Source organism: Heteronotia binoei, chromosome 13 (assembly GCF_032191835.1).
Source record: "Heteronotia binoei isolate CCM8104 ecotype False Entrance Well chromosome 13, APGP_CSIRO_Hbin_v1, whole genome shotgun sequence".
NCBI lineage: Eukaryota > Metazoa > Chordata > Lepidosauria > Squamata > Gekkonidae > Heteronotia > Heteronotia binoei.
In genome coordinates this window covers 8,377,112-8,398,246 of record NC_083235.1, presented here as the reverse complement: position 1 = coordinate 8,398,246, position 21,135 = coordinate 8,377,112, and the positions used below count along the sequence as shown (strand labels likewise).

General features: G+C 50.2%; 1 protein-coding gene across 1 annotated transcript in view; it reads left to right on the top strand.

Annotated features, from left to right (window-relative positions):
* Nucleotides 1-11,474, top strand: part of CCDC22 (coiled-coil domain containing 22) — a 50,171-nt gene extending 38,697 nt beyond the window's left edge. Inside the window, exons 15-18 of the mRNA XM_060251905.1 lie at nucleotides 1,644-1,739; nucleotides 1,843-1,902; nucleotides 3,135-3,209; nucleotides 11,045-11,474. Coding sequence (XP_060107888.1) covers nucleotides 1,644-1,739; nucleotides 1,843-1,902; nucleotides 3,135-3,209; nucleotides 11,045-11,158 — 345 coding nt within the window. The 3' untranslated portion in view covers nucleotides 11,159-11,474. The remainder of the gene's footprint in view (nucleotides 1-1,643; nucleotides 1,740-1,842; nucleotides 1,903-3,134; nucleotides 3,210-11,044) is intronic.
* Nucleotides 11,475-21,135: the final 9,661 nt, after the last annotated feature.

Here is a 21,135-nt window from a genome sequence, read left to right as displayed (position 1 = left end):
TGACGCCTGACTCTGGCTCCTGACCACTGTCACCTCGTCCTCTCCCGTCACCAAGCTGCCCTCAACAAAGCCAAGCCACCCCCCTCTCCCCGATGTGTGTCTTGGCCTCCCGCCTCATCCTATCCCGCCACCCTCCTTCCTGGCACGGCCAGCAAGCACTTATCCTCACAGGTTTTTGTTTAAAACATCACATTTTTTTCCTGAAAAATTAAAAAACAGTAAATTCAAAATGTGAAAAGTTTCAAGTTTGGCGCTCTTCAATTTCCCTATATTTTTTAATAATGGGGGGGGCGTGCTAGTGGGCGATTCGCCTAGGGCGCCAGAAAGCCTAGCAAAGGCCCTGCCCACACACTCACATCACAACATTGGCTCAATATTCAGCCGTCATTTGGCTCCTGGATTGTCCCATCCAGATGGGATAATTCCGTTGCAGATCCAACAGGGCTCTTCTGGCGTTCTCCATCGGTGTGGTTCTTAAGTCCCCTCTGTTTTCTCTGCCCTCTCTCACTGGTCTGATCCAGCAGGGCTCTTCTGATGTTCTTCTAAGGGGAAGGCCTTAGCCTCTCTGCCCTGTTGTTGGCCCTTCAGAGGTACTGGCTGGCCACTGTGTGAGGCAGGAGGCTGGACTAGATGGACCCTCCCTGCTCTGATCCAGCAGGGCTCTTCTGATGTTCTCAGGGGAAGGCCTCAGTCTCTCTGCCCTGTTACTGGCCCTCCAGAGGAACTGGCTGGCCACTGTGTGAGACAGGAGGCTCGACTAGATGGACCCTTCCTGGTCTGATCCAGGTGGGCTCTTCTGATGTTCTTCTCAGGGGAAAGCCTCAGCGTCTGTGCCCTATTGTTGGCCCTCCAGAGGAACTGGTTGGCCACTGTGTGAGACAGGAGGCTGGACGAGATGGACCCTCAGTGGTCTGATCCAGCATGGCTCTTCTGATGTTCTTATGAAGGCTTCAGCCTCCATGCCCTGTTGTTGGCCCTCCAGAGGAACTGGTTGGCCACACGGTGAGATGGGATGCTGGACTAGATGGACCCTCCCTTGTCTGATCCAGCAGGGCTTTTCTGATGTTCTTCTCAGGGGAAGGCCTCAGCCTCTATGCCCTGTTGTTGGCCTTCCAGAGAAACTGGTTGGTCACTGTGTGAGACAGGATGCTGGATTAGATGGACCCTCACTGGTCTGATCCAGCAGGGATCTTCTGATGTTCTTATGAAGGCCTCAGCCTCTCTGCCCTGTTGTTGGCCCTCCAGAGGAACTGGGTGGCCACTGTGTGAGACAGGAGGTTGGACCAGATGGACCCTCACTGGTTTGATCCAGCATGACTCTTCTGATGATCTTCTCAGGGGAAGGCCTCAGCCTCTTTGCCCTGTCGTTGGCCCTCCAGAGGAACTGATTGGCCCCTGTGTGAGACAGAAGGCTGGACTGGATGGACACTCAGTGGTCTGATCCAGCAGGGCTCTTCTGATGATCTTCTCAGGGGAAGGCCTCAGCCTGCCCTGTCCTTGGCCCTCTAGAGGAACTGATTGGCCCCTGTGTGAGACAGAAGGCTGGACTGGATGGACACTCAGTGGTCTGATCCAGCAGGGCTCTTCTGATGTACTCCACCTGTGTGGTTTTAAGCCCCCTCTATTTTCTCTGCCTTCTCAAGATCCTCTCTGACACTAAGGAGCTCCAGAAGGAGATCAACAGCCTGACTGGGAAGCTGGACCGGACTTTTGCTGTCACTGATGAGCTGGTTTTTAAGGTGGGGCTCTGGGGGGTCCAGAATCGGGGCTGGGGGGGGGGAGGAGAGCAGTGCTGGCTGTGGCTCCCTTTCCCACCTGTCCCTTTCATGTTTCCTTCCGCAGGATGCCAAGCGAGATGAGTCTGTGAGGAAAGCGTATAAGTACCTGGCAGCCTTGCATGAGGTGAGAGGCTTCCAGAGTGCGTTGCCAGCTTCAGATCGGGAAATTCCTGGAGATTTGGGGAGGGAGCCTAGGAAGTGTGGTTTTTGGGAGGGGAGAGGGACCTCAGTAGGGCATAACCCCATAGAACCTGCCCCCCACACCAGACTTTTTCTCTGGGGGAGCTGATCTTTATCCCCTGGAGATCAGTTGTAATTCGGGGAGGTATCCAGGCCTCGCCTGGAGGTTGGCACAATTGAAGGGACCACGGTGGATATAAAGACGAACAGTTCAACCTAACCACACCGTGCTGTACCAAATGTATACTGCAGGGGTCCTCAACCTACGGCCCGCGGGCCAGATGCGGCCCGCTGAGGACGTTTATGCGGCCCGCCGGGTTATGGCAAAATCAGACCGGAAGTGACGTTCAACCTAAACTTGCGTTAGCAACACACACTTCCGGCACTGGGCTGAGGTGGCGGAGACAGAGTGTGAGGTGATACCGAGGTGAGGTGAGTTCCCAGGCCGGGGTGTGTGGTGTGAGGAAGGGAGAGAGATGCAGAGGACAGAGAACTGACGGCCCGCGGCCTTGTACAGTAACGGCAGTCCGGCCCTCCAACAGTCTGAGGGACAGTGAACTGGCCCCCTATTTAAAAAGGTTGAGGACCCCTGGTATACTGCATGTGTTACAACAGCCAATGATGTATAAATGGAACCATTTAATAAAGAATTCAAATTACCAAAGGTGTTTCTTATTATTATTTACAAAAATCTACCCAACAATATAGGTCCTGTTGGTATTCAGCACGTCCTATAAGTAAGTTTGGTGGGTTTTTGAAAATAGTAACAAGGAACACATTTGGCAATTTAATTTCTTTATTAAATTATTACATTTAACAAAGAGTTTAAATTACCAAAAGTGTTTCTTATGATGATTTACAAAAATCCACCAAACAATATGGGCACTGTTGGTAAACTTCGACACGTCCTGTAAGTAAGTTCGGTGGGTTGTTGAAGATAATAATAAGAAACACATTTGGTAGTTAAAATTCTTTACTCAATTAATACATTTCTACGTGATTGGTTGTTGTAATATATGCAAGATACGTTTGTTATGGCACGGTGTGGTTAGATGGAACTCTTACCAGGGGGTTGGCAACCCTGTAATCTGGGAGCAGCGATGTGGGGAGTGGGGGTCCCCGGGCCCTTCATGTCTCACAGTCTCCTTCTTTTCGCGCCCCCCCCCCCCTCCCCAGAGCTGTAGTCAGCTGATCCAAACGATCGAAGACACGGGCACCATCTTACGAGAGATCCGGGACTTGGAGGAGCAGGTGAGCCTCTGCTGAACTTTGGTTTTGATGGAGTTTTTAAAGTCTGTCTCTACTCTTTGAGGCTGCTTACAGAAGTAGGAAGCGGGTAGGAAAGGTGTGCATGGTGGGGTTACTGTGTGAGACAGGAGGCTGGACTAGATGGACCCTCACTGGTTTGATCCAGCAGGGCACTTCTGATGGTCTTATGAAGGCCTTGGCCACTGTGCCCTGTTGTTGGCCCTCCAGAGGAACTGGGTGGCCACTGTGTGAGACAGGAGGCTGGACTAGATGGACCCTCACTGGTTTGATTCAGCAGGGCTCCTCTGACGTTCTTCTCAGGGGAAGGCCTCGGCCTCTCTGCCCTGTTGTTGGCCCTCTGGAGGAACTGGTTGGCCACTGTGTGAGACAGGAGGCTGGACTAGATGGACCCTCATTGGTCTGACCCAGCAGGGCTCTTCTGAGGTTCTTCTCAGGGGGAGGCCTCGGCCTTTCTGCCCTGTTGTTGGCCCTCCAGAGGAACTGGTTGGCCACTGTGTGAGACAGGAGGCTGGACTAGATGGACCCTCCCTGGTCTGATCCAGCAGGGCTCTTCTGACGTTCTTCTCAGGGGAAGGCCTCGGCCTCTCTGCCCTGTTGTTGGCCCTCTGGTGCTGCGTTTAAAGTTCAGGCTGTACACAGCCACGGTCATAATTTAGACCGGGGTCCCCAACATGATATCGATGGGCATGATGTCATCCCCGCTCCAGGTTTCCTGGATTCCAGCAAGTGTTTTTTGAAAGTGGGTGGGGCTTTTGCCCAGCGCTTTTTCTGGTTGGCCATTGGAGATTTGATTGGCTGTGAATATGTTTAGAAACGCTGCTTTGGCAGCAGCTGCTACCACAGCACAGAGATCCTCACCATTTGATGGGAGGGAAGCTGCAGCAGCCGCTTTGAGGTGCTCTCTGCTCAAGCGGCAGCCATTTTGAGGTGCTCTCTGCTCATGTGGCAGCCGCTTTGAGGTGCTTTCCGCTCCGGCGGCAGCCACTTTGAGGTGCTCTCCGCTCAAGTGGCAGCCATTTTGAGGTGCTCTCTGCTCAAGCGGCAGCCATTTTGAGGTGCTCTCTGCTCAAGCAGCAGCCATTTTGAGGTGCTCTCTGCTCATGTGGCAGCCGCTTTGAGGTGCTCTCTGCTCCGGCGGCAGCCACTTTGAGGTGCTCTCCGCTCAAGTGGCAGCCATTTTGAGGTGCTCTCTGCTCAAGCGGCAGCCATTTTGAGGTGCTCTCTGCTCAAGCGGCAGCCATTTTGAGGTGCTCTCTGCTCATGTGGCAGCCGCTTTGAGGTGCTCTCTGCTCATGTGGCAGCCGCTTTGAGGTGCTCTCCGCTCAAGTGGCAGCCATTTTGAGGTGCTCTCTGCTCAAGCGGCAGCCATTTTGAGTTGCTCTCCGCTCCCCCGGCAGCCATTTTGAAGTGCTCTCCGCTCCTTCGGCAGCCATTTTGAGGTTCTCTCTCCTCCCATGGCAGCCATTTTGAGGTGCTCTCCGCTCCCCCGGCAGCCATTTTGAGGTGCTCTCTGCTCTCATGACAGCCATTTTGTGGCTGCGCCTACACCAACCACATTTTGCCAGAATTCTAAAAATGCCCACAGGCTCAGAAACGTCAAGGAGCCGTGATTCAGACTTTGAGCTCTGTGTTTTCGGGACAGTATCATATTGTACGTCCCAGTTTGATGCCTAGAGCCCTGCTGGTAGTATTTCTTTATGCTGTCTTCCCACCATTTGCCTTCAGCCCCTCTTGGCTTCTTCATAGCAGAGAAAAAAGAAACACAAATCTCCAGGAAGGATCCTGGGAATCTCCAAGAAGCAGTTGGCCAGAGAATACAAAAGTGCATATAAACAATCACGGAATTATGTCAACGTAGGATCATACTTGTGCCACACTTTCGTATTTGTACCAAAAACACACACGCTTGCCACTATTTCAGAAAGTAAAAATGTGTATTACATACAGCAGAAATAATGCAGTTAAAATTATGCAAAGAGCACGAATGCTATGTAACAGGAAGAAAAAAAGGTAATGTGTTACATTTGTATACTTCTGTTCTCTTGCACGTTGCTCGGTGGAAATCCTGACTTCGATTTCTTTTTTTCCCTTCTTGCAAGGACCTTTCCCGCACCCCTTTTTGGGGTTCCTCATAGCAGAGCCAGAATCCAAGTTCCAGTGGGCAGGTGTCCCCCACTCGGAAGCGGGAGAGACGTCACTGTTTTTTGGTTCAATGTTGAGCCGGATCTTGGGGAATAACTGGTACAGGTTGGCTTTTAGCTTTCCAGCCAGTCATTGATTCTTCTCCCATGGGAAGCTCAATAGAATCATAGAATTGGAAGGGACCTCCAGGGTCATCTAGTCCAACCCCTGCACAATGCAGAAAAGAAAAGGTCCCCTGTGCAAGCACCAGTCGTTTCCATCTCTGGGGTGACATTGCTTTCACAACTCTTTCACAGCAGATTTTTTTTTTTTTTTTTACGGAGTGGTTTGCCATTGCCTTCCCCAGTCATCTACGCTTTCCCCCCAGCAAGCTGGGGACTCATTTGACTGACCTCGGAAGGATGGAAGGCTGAGTCAACCTCGAGCCGGCTACCTGAAAACCCAGCTTCCACCAGGGATCAAACTCAGGTCATGAGCAGAGCTTAGGACTGCAGTACTGCAGCTTTAACACTCTGCACCATGGGGCTCTTCTCATACAATGCAGGAAACTCACAAATAAAGGTAAAAAAGGTAGTCCCCTATGCAAGCACCAGTCGTTTCCGACTTTGGGGTGATGTTTCTTTCATGTTTTAATGGCAGACTTTTTATGGTGTGGTTTGCCATCGCCTTCCCCAGTCATCTACACTTTCCCTCCAGCAAGCTGGGGACTCATTTGACTGACCTTGGAAGGATGGAAGGCTGAGTCAACCTGGAGCCAGCTACCTGAACCCAGCTTTTGCCGGGATCAAACTCAGGTCATGAGCAGGGAGCTCAGACTGAAGTACTGCAGCTTTACCACTCTGCGCCACGGGGCTCTTTAACTCACAGATACCTCCCCCTAAATTCACAGGATCCTCTGCTGTCCGATGGCCATCTAGCCTCTGTTTAAAAATCTCCAAGAAAGGAGAGTCCAGCACCTCCCAAGGAGGAAGCCTGTTCCACTGAGGAACCGCTCTAAACTCACAAATACCTCCCCCTAAATTCACAGGATCTTCATTGCTGTCAGATGACCATCTAGCCTCTGTTGAAAAACCTCCAAGGAAGGAGAGCCCACCACCTCCCGAGGAAGCCTGTTCCACTGAGGAACCGCTCTAAACTCACAAACACCTCCCCCTCAATTCACAGGATCTTCATTGCTGTCAGATGGCCATCTATCCTCTGTTGAAAAACCTCCAAGGGAGGAGAGCCCACCACCTCCCAAGGAGGAAGCCTGTTCCACTGAGGAACTGCTCTAAACTCACAAATACCTCCCCCTCAATTCACGGGATCTTCATTGCTGTCAGATGGCCATCTAGCCTCTGTTGAAAAACCTCCGAGGAAGGAGAGCCCACCACCTCCAAAGGAGGAAGCCTGTTCCACTGAGGAACCGCTCTAGCGGTCAGGAAGTTCTTCCTCATGTTGAGCCGGAAACTCTTTTGATTTAATTTCAACCCATTGGTTCTGGTCCTACCTTCCGGGGCCACAGAAAACAATTCCGCACTCTCCTCTGTATGACAGCCCTTCAAGTACTTGAAGATGGTGATCGTATCACCTCTCTGCTGTCATCGAGTTTTGTTTTTAACACCAAGTCCTACGAGAAAGGCTGAAGGAGCTGGGCATGTTTAGCCTGGAGAGGAGATGTCTGAGAGGTGAGAGGATCACCATCTTCAACAACCTGAAGGGCTGTCATACAGAGGATGGTGAGAGGTTGCTTCCTGTTTCCCCAGAAGGTCGGACCACAGCCAGTGGGTTGAAATTAAATCAGAAGAGCTTCCGGTTCAACATTAGGACTTCCTGGCAGAGCCGTTCCTCAGTGGAACAGGCTTCCTCGGGAGGTGGTGGGCTCTCCTTCTTTGGAGGTTTTTAAGCAGAGGCTAGCGGGCCCTCTGACAGCGGTGCGGATTCTGTGAACTTTATGGCAGCTCATATGAAGGAGGGCAGGAAGGGTTGGATCAGTGCTTAGTTCTCATGGCCCTTTCTTACACGTCCAGGGAAATGCTGGTCGCCACTCTGGGGTCAGTCAGCAATTTTTCTCCAGGCCAGTTGGCAAGGGATCCTGGAGCTTCCTGCCATCTTTTGGGCATGGAGCAGGGGTCACTGGGGATGTATGTGTGGGGCAGGGGAGGTATTTGTGAAGTCCCTGCATTGTGCGGGGAGTTGGACTTGATGGCCCTGGAGCTCCCTTCCAGCTTTATGCTTCTACCGTAGCAGGCATGCTCTGTGGCGATAGCAGTGTCGTTGTGTAGAATACGTGGCCTTGGCACGTGTCTTGCTGTGGAACACGGCAGAAGCAGCGAACAGAGTGGACCAATAGAATCCTGACAGGCTGGAAACTGTTGGCCTGGGATGGACCTGATCTCAGGAGGCCACAGAGAAAATCCTTTAGGCGCAGGGGTGGCCAACGGTAGCTCTCCAGATGTTTTTTTTGCCGACAAGTCCCATCAGCCCCAGCCAGCATGGCCAATGGCTGGGGCTGATGGGAGTTGTAGGCAAAAAAAACATCTGGAGAGCTATCATTGGCCACCCCTGCTTTAGGTTCACCGCTACAGAAACCTGTGAGATCTCTCGCTCTAGTCCAGGGGTGGCCAAACTGTGGCTCTTTCACACACATTGTATGGCTCTCGAAGTGTGTGTTGGCTGGCTTGGAGAAGGCATTTGTCTTTTAAAGTCACTTCTTCAAGCCAGGCCAGCTGGCAGCTTGGTGAAGGCATTTCAAGTTAAAGTTGCTTTCTTTCCCCCTCTCCTTCCCTCATCTATTTGCCTGCCTGCCTTCCCTCCTTCCTACCTCCCTCCCTCAAACATCTGATGTTCATGTCTTGCGGCTCTCAAACATCTGACATTTATTCTATGTGGCTCTTGCATTAAGTAAGTTTGGCCACCCCTGCTTCAGTCCAAAATATCTGACCTTTTTTGTTAGCTTTCTTTGCTTTCTCTTTTTTAAGAACTTTTATCCAACGCTATGGTCTGTTTTCAGACTCGAAATCAACCCAAACGCTCCACGAGGGACATGCTTTATTATTATTTTTATTTTTTGCAGTCATCCCTCAGTTGCTTTAAAAAACTCCTAAAGACTTTCCAAAGAGTGGGGGGTGGGGGGAGAGTTTAGTGATGTGGGTGCTCCGACCGTTACAGGGTGGGTGAGAGCTAGGAGGCCAATAATCAGACAGCTGTAACGGGGATTTGATTCGCTCTGCCTTAAGAACAGCTGGATTCATGTTCGAATTGACATGATTTTTTGGGGGGGGGGGGGTGAGCTTTCATATCTGCCGAAGGGAGCTCTGGCTCTCGAAAGTACATAATCCCAAAAATCTGGTTGCTCTCTAAGGCGTGATGGGACTCGAATCTCGCTCTTCAACATGGCCACCCTCCAAAACACTGCCTGCAGACATTTATTTATTTATTTATATTAAGATTTATACCCCGCCCTTCTCACCTAGGTGTCTCAGGGCGGCTTACAACACAATAATTAAAACAATTTCAGTTTAAACAATTAAAATACCATTAAACCATAATTTAGTAAAAACAAAATAGAGTAAAAACCGGCGGCCTATAGATACATTTTTTCATCCAGGATATTTTACATTGTCAGTTAATATCATAGGCCTGCCGGAAGAGGACTGTCTTACAGGCCCTGCGGAATGTCCAGAACATGTCCAGAACATACCATATTTGGGCTTTGGTGCACAACTTGACAAGCATTCAGCAGCCCCCTGGGTTTTTTTTTTCAAACTCCAGCCAGGCAGTGAAAACAAGGGTAGCTGGCAAGCCTTTTGCCAAGGCATTATCTAAGGCCAATGGGCTGCATTTAGCTTGGCAGACGGTAGTCGCACGGGCCCACTTGGGGCACCTCTGAAAACACAACCTGTCTGCCTCCTTGCAGAGTGTAAAACAGGGGTGACCAAACTTGCTTAATGCAAGATCCACCTAGAATAAACCTCATGTTTGAGAGCCGCAAAATGTGAACATCAGATCTTTGAGAGCCGAAGGTAGGTAGGTAGATTGATAGGTAGGTAGGTAGACTGATAGATTGGTAGGTAGGCAGATAGGTAGGTAGGTAGATTGATAGGTAGGTAGGTAGATTGATTGGTAGGTAGGTAGATAGATCGGTTGGTTGGTTGGTAGGTAGATTGATAGATTGGTAGGTAGGTAGGTAGGTAGGTAAGTAGATTGATAGGTAGGTAGGTAGATTGATAGATTGGTAAGTAGGTGGATAGGTAGGTAAGTAGATTGATAAATAGGTAGGTAGATTGATAGATTGGTAGGTAGGTAGGTAAGTAGATTGATAGGTAGGTAGGTAGATTGATAGATTGGTAGGTAGGTAGGTAGGTAAGTAGATTGATAGGTAGGTAGGTAGATTGATAGATTGGTAGGTAGGTAGGTAAGTAGATTGATAGGTAGGTAGGTAGATTGATAGATTGGTAGGTAGGTAGGTAGGTAGGTAGGTAAGTAGATTGATAGGTAGGTAGGTAGATTGATAGATTGGTAGGTAGGTAGGTAGGTAAGTAGATTGATAGGTAGGTAGATTGATAGATTGGTAGGTAGGTAGGTAGGTAGGTAAGTAGATTGATAGGTAGGTAGGTAGATTGATAGATTGGTAGGTAGGTAGGTAGGTAAGTAGACTGATAGGTAGGTAGGTAGATTGATAGATTGGTAGGTAGGTAGGTAGGTAGGTAAGTAGATTGATAGGTACGTAGGTAGATTGATAGATTGGTAGGTAGGTAGGTAGGTAGGTAAGTAGATTGATAGGTAGGTAGGTAGATTGATAGATTGGTAGGTAGGTAGGTAGGTAGGTAAGTAGATTGATAGGTAGGTAGGTAGATTGATAGATTGGTAGGTAGGTAGGTAGGTAGGTAAGTAGATTGATAGGTAGGTAGATTGATAGATTGGTAGGTAGGTAGGTAGGTAGGTAAGTAGATTGATAGGTAGGTAGGTAGATTGATAGATTGGTAGGTAGGTAGGTAGGTAAGTAGACTGATAGGTAGGTAGGTAGATTGATAGATTGGTAGGTAGGTAGGTAAGTAGATTGATAGGTACGTAGGTAGATTGATAGATTGGTAGGTAGGTAGGTAGGTAGGTAGGTAAGTAGATTGATAGGTAGGTAGATTGATAGATTGGTAGGTAGGTAGGTAGGTAGGTAAGTAGATTGATAGGTAGGTAGGTAGATTGATAGATTGGTAGGTAGGTAGGTAGGTAGGTAAGTAGACTGATAGGTAGGTAGGTAGATTGATAGATTGGTAGGTAGGTAGGTAGGTAGGTAAGTAGATTGATAGGTACGTAGGTAGATTGATAGATTGGTAGGTAGGTAGATAGATCGGTTGGTTGGTTGGTAGGTAGATTGATAGATTGGTAGGTAGGTGGATAGGTAGGTAAGTAGACTGATAGGTAGGTAGGTAGATTGATAGATTGGTAGGTAGGTAGGTAGAGAGAGAGATGTGTAAAGAAAGCAACTTTAACTTTAAATGCATTCCCCATGCTGCTGGCTGGCTTGGCTTGGAGAAGTGATTTAAAGAGACAAATGCCTTCTTCGAGCTGGCTGACAGGCCAGTGGCGGCTTCAAGAGCCACATCATGGCTTCCAAGCCACTTCGGCCACCCCTGGTGTAAACCCCAAAACACCCCCGCTGTCTGCCTTCTTATCCATCCCTCCCTCCTTTCCAGATCGAGAGCGAAACCAGCAAGAAGACTCTCAGCAACTTGGAGAGAATCCTTGGCGACTACCGGGCTCTGAAACAGGAGAACGCGACCCTGCTGAGTCGGACTCGGGAGACATGAAGAGCCACGCCCGGTCCCCTCACCCGGGTGCTTTTCTCCTTTGGACTCTGCGGTGCCTCTTACGACCTGCAGGGGGCGTGGGGAGCGAGCAAGGCTCCCCTTTCCAGCCTCTGCCGGCCTCACGGAGTGGCCTCGAAACCCGGCACGTTTGGCGAGGGGGAAAAACGGATCCCCACAAAGTCATCCTCTGCCATAGATTGTATGTTGAAAAAAAACCAGGGATCAGTTCCGCCCCTTCTTGGTTGACACCAACACCTCATTCACATCCCCCTCCCCCCCCCAAAAAAACAATAAAGTCGCCCCTTTTTGCAGAATACTTGTGCCAAACCACATGGATACGTGGTTGTTCCCGGATGTGTTTGCTTCTCCTTGTGTGAACATACAAAGCTGCCTTCTACTGAATCAGACCCTGAGTCTATCAAAGTCAGTCTTGTCTACTCAGACTGGCAGCGGCTCTCCAGGGTCTCAAGCTGAGGTTTTTCATGCCTGCTTGCCTGGACCCTTTTTAGTTGGAGATGCCGGGGATTGAACCTGGGACATTCTGCTTACCAAGCAGATGCTCTACCACTGAGCCACCAACCCTTCCCTATCATATGAGTATATGAAGCTGTCTTATACTGACCCAGACCCTCAGTCCATCGAAGTCAGTATTGTCTATTCAGACTGGCAGCTGCTCTCCAGGGTCTCAAACTGAGGTTTTTCACACCTACTTGCCTGGACCCTTTTTAGTTGGAGATGCCGGGGATTGAACCTGGGACCTTCTGCTTACCAAGTAGATGCTCTACCACTGAGCCACCGTCCCTTGCCTAAATCCTCCATGGATTCTGCCTCCTAGCTCTTCGATTCAGAGACTTGACTGCCTCTGGATGTGGAGGTTGAACATATATGAAGCTGCCTTCTACTGAATCAGGCTCTCGGTCCATCAAAGTCAGTATTGTCTACTCAGACTGGCAGCGGCTCTCCAGGGTCTCAAGCTGAGGTTTTTCATGCCTGCTTGCCTGGACCCTTTTTAGTTGGAGATGCCGGGGATTGAACCTGGGCCCTTCTGCTTACCAAGCAGATGCTCTACCACTGAGCCACCGTGCCTCTCCTGAACTTGAGCCTTAGAGAGTAACCAGATTTCCGGGGTATGAGCTGTGTTGACAGCCTGAGCTCCCTTGGTCAGACACAAGCGGAAATGAAGATCCATCAGCCGTTGCATCCTTATTCTTCGCCACACCCTTCTGACCTGGAGATAAGGGCTGATGGATCCTCAGTTTCATTTGCAGGGCTTTTCGTGTAGCAGGAATTCCTTTGCCTGTTAGGCCACACATCCCTGATGCAGCCAATCCTGGAGTTTACAGTAGCCCCTGTACAAAGGGTGCTGTAAACTCCAGGAAGATTGGCTACATCAGGGAGGTGTGGCCTAATATGCAGGGGCGGAATTCTAGGAGAGCTCCTTTGCATTTTAGGCCACACCCCCTGATGTAGCCAATCCTCCTGGAGCTTACAGTAGCCCTTGTATGAAGAGCCCTGTAAGCCATCGGAGGATTGGCTACATAAGAGGGGTATGGCCTAATAGGCAAAGAAATTCCTGCTACAAAAACCCTGATTGTGTCATAGGGCCTACCTTCTAAAGCAGCCGTTTTCTCCAGGGAAACTGACCACTCTCCAAGGAGACCAAAACCGTGTTGTCACTGACGGAATAAATATTGTTATGTCCCTGGACAGGTCTACGGTGCAGCCTCAGTTGGAATCCTTTGTACAGTTCTGGTCACCATATCTCAAAAAGGGACATTGCCAGGGTTTTGAGGGTTTTTTTAAGCAGGAACTCCAGTTTGGTGTTGTGGTTAAGTGTGCAGACTCTTATCTGGGAGAACCGGGTTCCATTCCTGCACTTGCAGCTGCTGGGATGGCCTTGGGTCAGCCATAGCTCTGGCAGGAGTTGTCCTTGAAAGGGCAGCTTCTGGGGGAGCTCTCTCAGCCCCAGCTACGTCATGGGGGGGGGGGGGTCTGTTGTGGGGAGAGGGGGGAAGGTAAAGGAGATTGTGACTGCTCTGAGACTCAGAGTATAGGGTGGGATATAAATCCAATTTCTTTTTCTTTGCATATTAGGCCACGTGCCCCTGATGTAGCCAATCCTCCTGCAGCTTGCCGTAGACCCTGTCCTAAGAGCCCTGCAAGTTCTTGGGGAGCTGGCTACATCAGGAGGGTGTGGCCTAACATACAAAGGAGTTCCTGCTACAAAAAAAGCCTGCTGTTTTGTATCTGGCAAAGGGAACATTGACTCTTGCAAGCTCATACCCAAAAAATCTTGGACTCTAAGGTGGTACCAGACTTGGGTCTAAGCATACAAATTGTCTGTTAACCTCATGATGCAAGGAAGCGAGTGTTAACTCCAGAAAGGGCACAGAGCGATGTAAAGCCAGTTTGGTGTAGTGGTTAAGTGCGCGGACTCTTATCTGGAAGAAACAGGTTTGATTCCCTACTTCTCCGATTCCAGCTGCTGGAATGGCCTTGGGTTAGCCATCGCTCTCGCAGAGCTGTCCTCGAAATGGCAGCTTCCGGGAGAGCTCTCTCAGCCCCACCCACCTCGCAGGGTGTCTGTTGTGGGGGAAGAAGGTAAAGGAGATCGTGAGCCGCTCTGAGACTCTGATTCAGAGAGAAAGGCGAGGTATAAATCTCTGGTCTTCTAAATAGAAAACGGCTCAGCACAGAAGGATAATCGTGTGTCCTTTTCTCTTAGATTTGAGCCCAGAGGCACCTTGGAGACCAAGAGTTTTGCAGAATGAGCTTTCAGCTGTCAAAAGTTCAACTCCAGTCGAAAGCTCGTACTCCCAAAAAATCTTGCAGGTCTCCTAACGTTACCGACCTGGAATCTAGACCAGGGGTGGCCACACTGGCTTAATGTAAAAGTCACATTGAACATATATCAGACGGAGCTTTTTTTGCAGCAGGCTACGCCCCCCGATGCAGCCAATCCTCCAAGAGCTTACAGGGCTCTTAGTGCAGGGCCTACTGGAAGCTCCAGGAGGAGTGGCTACATCAGGGGGGCATGGCCTAATATGCAAAGGAGCTCTCCTAGAATTCCACCCCTGCATATTAGGCCAAACACCCCTGATGTAGCCAATCTTCCTGGAGTTTACAGGGCTCTTAGTGCAGGGCCTGCTGTAAGCTCCAGGAGGAGTGGCTACATCAGGGGGGCGTGGCCTAATATGCAAAGGAGCTCTCCTAGGATTCCACCCCTGCATATTAGGCCACACACCCCTGATGTAGCCAATCCTCCAAGAGCTTACAGGGCCTGCTGTAAGCTCCAGGAGGAGTGGCTACATCAGGGGGGGCATGGCCTAATATGCAAAGGAGCTCCTGCTATAAAAAAATAAAGCCCTGACGTCAGATGTTTGAAACCCGGGAAGGAGGAGGAGGAGAGAGGGTGAGCTTTCCGGATTGGCAAGTGGGGAGGTCAGTTGCCAAGGATGTCCGCATGGTGGGGGAGCCAACGAGGGCGCGTAGGGGAGACTCGGCGCCCCCAAGGCTGTGGCAGGATCGGGCCCCGCAGCTCAAGAGTCCTGAGGGAACGCGGAGGTCTCCTGGTGCCAGCGGCTGCTCCTTTCCACTCCCGGCTGGCCTCGTCCCTCCCACGGCTCCGAAGGCCTCCCCGCTTCCTCCCCGCCTGGAAGCAGGTACGGGTGACCAGAGCGCTGCGGGTCCCGTTTCTTCTGGTACTCCACCTCGTCCACGGTCCACACGGCCCCCTTCACGTTCTCCACGCGCACAAAGCATTTGTGCAGGCTGAGGTTGTGTCGAATGGCGTTCTGTGGGGGGCGAGGAGGGAGAAAGATGCTGAGGCATTTGTGCGCGCTGGCTTCTGACTCCTCGGTGTGCAGGCCTCTTGTCTATTCTCCTAAACAGCCAGTTGGCCTCCTGTTCTCCAGCCTTTTGCCCAGGGTGTGTCGTTCTCTGGAGGTCCATCAGTGGCTCAGCCACAGCCAGGCCTCGGATTCAGCAGGAGCTCACAGGAGCACAGCTCCTGAACCTTTCTGAGGGTTCCCCCTCCTCCTGAGAGTTCCACCTCCTTGTCCATTGAAGAGTAGATGCAGCTGCATAACAATACCTGGATGAGCTCCTCCACCTATTTTTCTACAAAGCAACCCCTGTTGGAACTCTGTCTGGGGCAGGGATGCTCTGTATTCTTGCTGCTGGGGGGGAGGGACAACAGTGGGAGGGCTTCTGGTGTCCTGGCTCCACTGGTGGACCTCCTGATGGCCCCTGGGTTTTCTAGCCACTGTGTGACACAGAGCGTTGGACTGGATGGGCCATTGGCCTGATCCAACATGGCTTCTCTTAGGTTCTTCTGTCTGGGGCAGGGATGCTCTGTATTCTTGATCCTTGGGGAGGGGGGTCAACAGTGGGAGGGCTTCTAGTGTCCTGGCCCCACTGGTGGACCTCCTGATGGCCCCTGGGTTTTGGCTACTGTGCGACACAGATTGTTGGACTGGATAGGCCATTGGCCTGATCCAACATGGCTTCTCTTATGTTTTTCTGTCTGGGGCAGTGATGCTCTGTATTCTTGGTGCTTGCGGGGAGGCACAGTGGGAGGGCTGCTAGTGTCTTGGCCCCACCGATGGGCCTCCTGATGGCAACTGGTTTTTTTGGCCACTGTGTGACACAGAGTGTTGGACTGGATAGGCCATTGGACTGATCCAACATAGAATCATAGAGTTGGAAGGGACCTCCAGGGTCATCTTGTCCAACCTCCTGCACAATGCAGGAAACTCACAAATACCTTCCCCTAAATTCACAGGGTCTTCATTGCTGTCATATGGCCATCTAGCCTCTGTTTAAAAACCTCCAAGGAAGGAGAGCCCACCACCTCCCGAGGAAGCCTGTTCCACTGAGAAATCGCTCTAACAGTCAGGAAGTTCTTCCTAATGTTGAGATGGAAACTTTTGATGCCTTCTCTTATGTTATGTCTGAGACAGTGATACTCTGTATTCTTGGTGCTTGAGGGGGTGGGGCACAGTGGGAGGGCTTCTAGTGTCATGGCCCAACCGATGGCATTTGGGGAGGTTTTTGGCCACTGTGTGACACAGAATGTTGGACTGGATGAGCCATTGGCCTGATCCAACATGGATTCTCTTACGTTCTTATGTCTGGGGCAGTGATGCTCTGTATTCTTGGTGCTTGGGGGGAGCACAGTCGGAGGGCTTCTAGCCCCACTGATGGACCTCCTGGTGGCAGCTGTTTTTTTTGGCCACTGTGTGACACAGAGTGTTGGACTGGATGGGCCATTGGCCTGATCCAACATGGCTTCTCTTATGTTCTTATGTCCGGGGCAGTGATGCTCTCTATTCTTGTTGTTTGGGAGGGCACAGTGGGAGGGCTTCTAGTGTCCTGGCCCCACTGATGGACCTTCTGATAGCGACTGGATTTTTTGGCCACTGTGTGACACAGAGTGTTGGACTGGATGGGCCATTGGCCTGATCCAGCATGGCTTCTCTTACGTTCTTATATCTTGTTCTTCAGAGACCCTGTTTTGCTCTTAAGGCCCTTTGCCTCTGCTCAGCACAGTTCCAGGAGTAAATAGTACAAATGGAACTTAGTCCTGGCCTCAATGGCCCAGGCTTGCCTGAACGCATCAGATCTCAGAAGCTAAGAGGGGTCAGACCTGGTTAATAATTGGATGGGAGACCACCAAGGAAGTGCAGGGTTGCTATGCAGAGGCAGGCAATGGCAAACCACCTCTGTTTGTCTCTTTCTGCAATGCCGGAAGTCAGTTGTGACTTAACAAAGCTTTAATGATTCATGTTTAATTTTTTAAGCCAGAATTTTTGGGTTTGGGCACCAAAAGATGGGGCTTTTAGAGCTGCAAGAGGATTTTACTCTTTTTCTTTTCTGTCTATTACTTTCATTTCCTTTTCTCTTGATCTCAGAACACCCCCTCCCTTTCTAATTGCTCTGCACCTCCTTTGACCCTACTTCATTTCTTTTCATCAGCCAAAATGGAGACCTCCTTACCTTCCAGGTGGGTATGTTACGCCTGTAATAGCTGAAATTCCTGCTGAACCAGCGATAAATCTCACTCAAGCTGAGCTGCTTCTTAGGTGATCCTAGAATGGCCTGCAAATTAGACACATAAGAACATCAGAAGAGCCCTGCTGGATCAAACCAGTGAGGGTCCATCTAGTCCAGCATCCTGTCTCACACAGTGGCCAGCCAGTTCCTCTGGAGGGCCAACAACAGGGCAGAGAGGGTGAGGCCTTCCCCTGAGAAGAACATCAGAAGAGCCCTGCTGGATCAGACCAGTGAGGGTCCATCTGGTCCAGCCTCCTGTCTCACACAGAGGCCAATCAGTTCCTCTGGAGGGCCAACAGCAGGGCAGAGAGGCTGAGGCTTCCCCCTGAGAAGAACATCAGAAGAACCCTGCTGGGTCAGACCAGGGAGGGTCCATCTAGTCCAGCCTCCTCTCTCACACAGTGGCCAGCCAGTTCCTCTGAATGGCCAACAACACGGCAGAGAGGCCAAGGCCTTCAGAAGAACCCTGCTGGGTCAGACCAGTGAGGGTCCATCTAGTCCAGCCTCCTCTCACATACAGTGGCCAGCCAGTTCCTCTGAATGGCCAACAACACGGCAGAGAGGCCAAGGCCTTCCCCTGAGAAGAACATCAGAAGAGCCCTGCTGGATCAGACCAGTGAGGGTCCATCTAGTCCATCCCGCCTCACGCAGTGGCCAGCTGGTTCCTCTGGTGAGCCAACAACAGGGCAGAGAGGACAAGGCCTTCCCGTGATGTTGTCTCCCTGGATCTAGAACCCAGAGGTGTTCTGACTGAATGTGGAGGTTCCCCTCAGTCACCATGGCTGGTAGCCATTGACAGACGTCACTGTGAATCTGTCTAATCCCCTTTTGAAGCTGTTCATTGCTGTGGCCATCGCCACACCCTCTGGGAACGAATTCCACATTCTAATCATTCTCTGTGTAAAGCGATTCTTTCCTTTTGCCCGTCTGGAACCTACTGCCCATCGGCTTCACGAATACTTGAATGAAAAAACCACCAAGGAAGTCCAGGGTTGCTATGCAAAGGCAGGGAAAGGCAAACCACTTCTTTGGGCCTCATGCCTTGACAATTCTGTTTGGAGTCTAAACTGTCAGAGATCAGAAATGAAACAAGGTCAGTGCTGATCAGTCGTGGGACAGGAAACTAGCGAGGAAGTCCAAGGTTGCTAGGCAGAGAAACACCATGGCAAGTCACCTCTGCGCTTCACTTGTAGTGAAAACCCCCAGGGGTGTCCAACATGTGGCCCAGGGGTCAAATCAGGCCCCTGGAGGGCTCCTATCAGGCCCCCGAGCAACTGGCTCTTGCCTGCTTCCTTCTCCCTCTCTCTTGCTTCCTTCTGCATCACAGTTTGCTTTGCCAGGCTTGCTCAATCGCACAGGAGCTACGCAGCAAAACCTGTATTTTCTCCATTGGCTGAGGCTCCTCCCTTGAGGATGTAGCGGGGGAGGGAGAGCTTGCTTTGACAGGCACAGCAGAGCTACTGAGCCAAGCCTCTCTTCCTTCTATCACAATATATCCTTCAAAACCTCATCGGATGAATTATCACTCACACACAAAAAGTGTGTAAACAAACATTTAGCACACAGTTTATAAGAAGTCCATTCAGCAAAATAAGAGAACCAATACCCACACAATGCTCCCCCAGACTGTTTTCTAAAATCGTGTCTCAGAGGCACTGCCTTCAGCCACTTCTTGCAGTTCAGAATCTGGGTGGAGACAGGGGCATTGTTCTGCACAACTTCTCACAAAGAGATCAAAAGATCATATTTCCTGGATTTCCTACGGTTTCGTTGGTTTTACCCTTCGTCAGTCTTCTCTCAATGCTGTTTTAACTGGAGCCACAGTAAAAAGAATTCAATCACGGATCAACGCGTACATGCTCAAGTCACAGGAGCTACGCAGCAAAACCTGTATTTTCTCCATTGGCTGAGGCTCCTCCCTTGAGGATGTAGCGGGGGAGGGAGAGCTTGCTTTGACAGGCACAGCAGAGCTACTGAGCCAAGCCTCTCTTCCTTCTATCACAATATATCCTTCAAAACCTCATCGGATGAATTAAAAAGAATTCAATCACGGATCAACGCGTACATGCTCAAGTCTCTGCTACAGAGACTTGAGCATGTACGCGTTGATCCATGATTGAATTCTTTGTACTGTGGCTCCAGTCAAAACAGCATTGAGAGAAGACTGACGAAGGGTCTTCCAACGAAACCGTAGGAAATCCAGGAAATACGGTCTTTTGATCTCTCTGTGAGAAGTTGTGCAGAATGACGCCCCTGTCTCCACCCAGATTCTGAACTGCAAGAAGCGGCTGAAGGCAGTGCCTCTGAAACATGACTTTAGAAAACAGTTTGGGGGAGCATTGTGTGGGTATTCGTTCTCTTATTTTGCTGAATGGACTTCTTATAAACTAAGTGCTAAATGTTTGTTTACACACTTTTTGTGTGTGAGTGATAATTCAACCGGTGAAGTTTTGAAGGATATATTGTGCTTAATACACCGGTACCTGTGCTATTGTATCTCTTCCTTCTGTTGGCTGAGGCTCCTCCCCCTCCTGGTTTCCTAGGGAAGGGCCAGAGCTTCCTTGGCCCAGTTCCCTGGGCCCCATGGAAGAAATGCAAAGAAAGCACCTTTAAGACCAAGTGCTACTATTTGAAGGATGTTTTAAGGTTTTTATAAAATCTTTGTCTTTGTCTGTGTCCTTTATAAAGTTTGTATCTCTGCTTCCTAGTCATAAATAGGTACACACAGGGCCCGGCCCAACCCGACATGGCTCGGCCTGACAAGGTCTCATTTATATCGGATTCGGCCCTCATAACAAATTAATTTAACACCCCTGCCCTGCAGGATTGCCATCATCATCATCATCAGTGATAGAGCAGGTGGACTGACTGTCCTGGGTTATTCAAGGTGGAAAGTTGTGTTTTTGGAATAAATATGATGAACATCAACAATTCTGCAGGGTCCTGCCAATTAGGAATGTCTCCTCAGACTCTCTTGCAGCAACTTACCCAGCTAATGAGAGTGGCGTACGTGTAGGGAGGGCGGGTGGTGCTGCACTGGTTGCATTCCACGCTGGAGTTGCTCTCTGGGGCCAAGAAAAAAGGGTACAGAGATGTTAGCGGAAACAATCCCCCTCTTCCGTAGCCTGATCCCTCTCTTTAGGGGGGCGGGGAACTCAGCAGAAAAAGGGCTGTCTTTTCCTGCCGACGTCAATGAAGGTTAAGAAGAGAAGTCGCTGACAGCATTGTAAGAGAGTTGGAAATGATAACGTCATATAAATAAAAATTTAGAAGCCGGGAAAAAGCTGTAGAGCGAAACAGGACATTAAACCGGTTTTGTCTGTCGCGGGGTGCGGGCAGGTTGAACGATATGATTTCATTTGATGTGGATCACAAAAAGTAAAGAAGAAGAAGATATTGGATTTATATCCCGCCCTCCACTCCGAAGAGTCTCAGAACAGCTCACAATCTCCTTTCCCTTCCTCCCCCACAACAGACACCCTGTGAGGTAGATGAAGATATTGGATTTATATCCTGCCCTCCACTCCGAAGAGTCTCAGAACGGCTCACAATCTCCTTTCCCTTCCTCCCCCACAACAGACACCCTGTGAGGTAGATGAAGATATTGGATTTATATCCTGCCCTCCACTCCGAAGAGTCTCAGAGCGGCTCACAATCTCCTTTCCCTTCCTCCCCCACAACAGACACCCTGTGAGGTAGATGAAGATATTGGATTTATATCCCGCCCTCCACTCCAAAGAGTCTCAGAGCGGCTCACAATCTCCTTTCCCTTCCTCCCCCACAACAGACACCCTGTGAGGTAGATGAAAATATTGGATTTATATCCCGCCCTCCACTCCGAAGAGTCTCAGAGCGGCTCACAATCTCCTTTCCCTTCCCCCCCCTCAACAGACACCCTGTGAGGTAGATGAAAATATTGGATT